Raw genomic sequence first — 4,178 nt, forward strand, 5'->3', positions numbered from 1 at the left:
CGCTGACCACCCCTTTGGCCCATGAGCTGTTTCTGGGAGGAGGAACCAACTCGGGACAGAGCCCAGGGACGGCGCCCGCCTGCCTTTGCTGGTGAAAGGGAAGCGGAGCGGCCACACACCGCACTCGCTGGCAGCCCTGGTACCGCTCCTGCCCCGGAACAGAGAGATGGAAATAATTTGTGAAATGTCCGCCAACTCTGGGAAGGATGTTGGCAGCATCAGAGAGTATCTGGTTTAATGTGGGGAAATAAACCCAAGCACAAAGGCACAAAGCAAAGGAGAGGCACGACTTTCTCTCCCTTTGCCAAATCGTTTGGGATTGCTTCCTGCCCACGTGTCTGCATAAGCACAGACCTTATGTTTGAGATATCCCAACATATTCAAGACTGCAACTTCCCCAAGATGTCCTCACTTGGATCTTGCTGGTAAAGACACACGAGCAGTCACGGCCATACACATTTCCTTCCCCACGGCGGGGGGGAGAGGAAAATCAGGATTTGTTATTTTCGCAGAGGAAAGGGATCACCACCTTATTGCCATCAAACCACTCTAACACGCATTTCCACGGCGCTGTGTAGCCTGGAGCCATGAGGCGCCTTGATCGATTGCACCAGTGTACAAAGAACAAGTGACACCGACGTGCTCGCAGGGAGCTTCTGCGCCAGCCGCCAGCTTCTGCTTCCACGGGAAGGCGACGACACGCAGGCTGCTGTCCGAGCGGCACCGGCCCCTCTGCAGCACCGGGTATCTGCACGAGGGCAGCAGGCAGAGGAGGCTGCACCCGCGCACGCCCCGCTGCATCAGCTACTTACAAATGTCGCTTCCTTAGAAACAGATTTCTGCCCGAGGTGGTGTCAATTTTTCCTGTTCCAAAGCGATTGGGAGCGCGGCTGGCAGGAGGAGCGGGGGAGATAACAGGTTTATCGGGTGGCCAGCGCCGCGCGGCTGCTCTGTCATTTCGACAGGATAACGCGGGGGTGAAGGATGGCTCTGGGGACGTCCGTGCATGCTCTCGCTGCGGAGAAGCGGTTATTCCCCAAAAAGTGACACCAAATTAAGTGTCTACATTAAAAAATACTGCAAAAGCCTCCAAAGTCCTTGCCAGATCCTATTTCCCTAAGGTGGAAAAAAAATACTACAAAAATGAAGACTTTTTTTTCAATTTATCCCAGCAGATGCTCTGCTGTTAATGAAAGAAGGCAGCATTCTGTATTTCACACTATTTTTTCACAAACCTTCTTTTTTTGGAAGTGTTGAGGAGTGTTGACACAGTGTTTTAGCAGTAGTATTCTCACCAACGATATCTCTTCATTGCTTTTTCTGAATACTCCTTTACTAGGGAATGTATTTTAGCCCTCACTTTTGCTTTGATGCTCATATGCAGATATTTATCCATTTCATCAATAAAATCTTTAGAACTACTGAGAAGTCTGAAGCAGCTGACACAGGGTTTTTAAGAATGAGGTTATTCTTTCAACACATCACTGCAGAAAATCCAGGAACTATCTAGTTGACTGGTCAACATGTTCAAAAAATATCATACAGAAATATTCCCAGACTATCTACACCCTTTTCTTGATCAGCTCCCTGTTTTCCCCTGGGCTGCACCACGTATGCACAGTTCTAAGAGCCCACAATCACAGTATTTGCTCTGGTTGGATCTTCTTTGGGAAACAGCTGGGTGCTGTTCCGAGTCCTCAGAAAGCAAAACCCGCAGCTGCCGGGCTTTGATCTCGGCTGACAGAGGCCACAAGCTGCACGTCCCCCTCGGGGGGCGCCGCGGGCAGCCGCCTGCCTCAGAATATTCTGGGAACTTCTCAATAACCCCGCAGTGCTCAGCCAAAGCCCCCATCACCCGCACAGAGTCATCTTCAAGGAGGGCAACAGACAAGGCCAGCGGCAGAAGTTGCTGCCGAGCCCCGATTTCTACAAACCACTAAATGCATCACCTCCTCTGAGGAGCAAACACCGCAAGGAGCTGTGCTCAGCACGCCCCAGATCCCGTTACAGGGATGACGGTTACCAGCTGGCAGCTAGTGTGCACCAAGAACAACTTTTTCTCACGCCAACATCCCAAAATCTCCCAAAGTCGTGGATATGGGAAGACAGAGGCACCTTTCCTGTTAGCAGCTAACCCCGTTTTCTGCCCCATCGGCCGGTCCCCCAGCACGTGCTGCTCCTCGCTGGGCTGCCGACACTGCGGTGCCGTGCCGGCCGTGTCCCCGGTCCCAGGCAGGTCACATCCTGTGTGCTCACCCGGCTGCTCGAGTCCCCCTCGGACCCGGATCACCTCGGCTCTAGGGAGCCCTTCCCTCTCCAGACAGGCGTGAAGCCTTCAGAACGCAAGCAGTGTTTAAAACACCCTAATTAGATCGATCTTGACTTCAGCTGCGGCGTGTTGGAATACAGATTAATCTATTCCATGGCTGGTACTGGCAGCTGCAGCAGCAGGAGGTCCTGTCAAATCAAGCCGTAACATTACACTCCTCTGCCTTTATTATTCCCCCCCTTCCTTTTTTTTTTACATTTCATTATAACGGACATCTGCCTCACAGGGGAGGAGGCTCCAGCATGCTCCCCTGTGACGCTGGCGCAGATCAGGCAGCATCCCCCGAGGAGGGGACAGCAGCCAGGAGGGGACAGCGGGGTGTGCTGGGGAACCCAGGAGAGCGCATTCAAGAACCTTCTGTCTGGTAAAGAACTCTTGAGATAAGCTGTGGTTTCTAATTAGGAGCAGGAAAATACCAGAAAAAAAAAAAAAAGCCACCTCTGTCAGAAACTTCAGGAGGAGAGGGGCGAGAGGTGGCTGCAGGAGCTTCTCCTCGCACGGCTTTCGGATGCCTACGGAATGCATTCAGAGGCTTTGCAAGACAGCTTGTACGGTCAGAGACCGACCTGCGCTCCGCTAGGCTTCGGTTCGTTACAGGATTACGGGCGGAACCAGGGACGTGCCATCCCAACGCTGCAGCATCTCACACACTCACCTGTTTGCGCACGCGTTAACACTCTGCGTTTTTTAAGAGTAACCCATTCAAGTATCTGAAAATATTTTGCAAAGAAAATTCTTCTCGTAAAGTCCTGACACGGGTAAGAAATAACGATTTTACTGACGGGTAAAGCGGGGCCCGGAAAGGTCGAAAACGCTCCACACACAATGCACCCGGTGAGCTGGAATCCCAGCGTCAAGCTGAACGTAAAACAAAATTCCTCCTCTCAACTGAGCAAATTTATTTTTGTGATGTTCTTGTAGCAAAGAACGCTAACTTTAATTGAGATAAATTTAACTCTGCAGCCAGCACCATGGCTCATTCCAGTAACAGATTCCTGTCGTATTCCGGAGCCTTGACGGTACAATAACAAATTGGCACAATAAGGTTCTGTTTAAACAGATGACGCCTTCCCTAGGTGTTCGCTTCAGAAGACCACCCGATGAAAAATACTTCCTGCTGGCTGGCAGAAGGTGTTGGGTAACACCCATAACTCCTCATCAGGCCGTTTGCTGCTGCCTTTCCCTCTGCACGCCCGGGGAAGTCAGCCCTGCGGCAGCACCCACTGCCAGGGCTCTGCTGCCTGGCGCCAGGTGTAACCAGGGAGTCAGAGCACATTCACCAAGAAATGGCTTTTGACGTTGTTTTCTTACGGAAGCGTCTAGCAGAGCGTCTCCTGAAGAAGACTCCTTATTGCTAGAGAGCAAACAGGCAAAAAGCCGCAGTGATGGGAATTCTCGTTTGGAAACGGGCTGAACTAATTCTCAGGTTATCAAATTAAGCATTCCTAAGTCAAACCGACACCTGGGCCAGGAGAAGGCATTCAGATGAAGATGAATTGGACAAACATCCTTTTATAGCTCATTAGACTCTCCAAGTGAGCAAAAGCAGGCTGTGAGTAACTGTCCTGAGAAAGAGCAGGAGAGCACGCAGCCCAGGAAGGAGGTTGTCATCGCTTCACTACAGACTCTAATTCAGGAGGAATTTCCGTTTTCTCCATCTTTAGCTCCCTGATACTGTTCAAGAATTTCAAGTTAGCATCCAGCTCTTCGATTCGACTGTTGCTGCGGGAAGTCCAGCACCAAGAGACCCGGCACCCTTACGGACAGCGAAGACAAGCTGACCCTCGGCTCTGCGACGGGCACAGACACTCGTACAGCATCCTCCGCATCCCGAAACTCACACACGCTT

At 51.4% G+C, this 4,178-nt stretch overlaps 1 protein-coding gene across 1 annotated transcript in view; it reads right to left on the minus strand.

The window, feature by feature from the left end:
* Positions 1-639: 639 nt before the first annotated feature.
* Positions 640-4,178, minus strand: part of CTNNBL1 (catenin, beta like 1) — a gene marked incomplete at both ends in the record, with an annotated part of 26,922 nt that continues 23,383 nt past the window's right edge. The window contains one exon of the mRNA XM_010079694.1: positions 640-748. Coding sequence (XP_010077996.1) covers positions 640-748 — 109 coding nt within the window. The remainder of the gene's footprint in view (positions 749-4,178) is intronic.

Source organism: Pterocles gutturalis, unplaced genomic scaffold (genome assembly GCF_000699245.1).
Source record: "Pterocles gutturalis isolate BGI_N339 unplaced genomic scaffold, ASM69924v1 scaffold18779, whole genome shotgun sequence".
Classification (NCBI taxonomy): Eukaryota; Metazoa; Chordata; class Aves; order Pterocliformes; family Pteroclidae; genus Pterocles; species Pterocles gutturalis.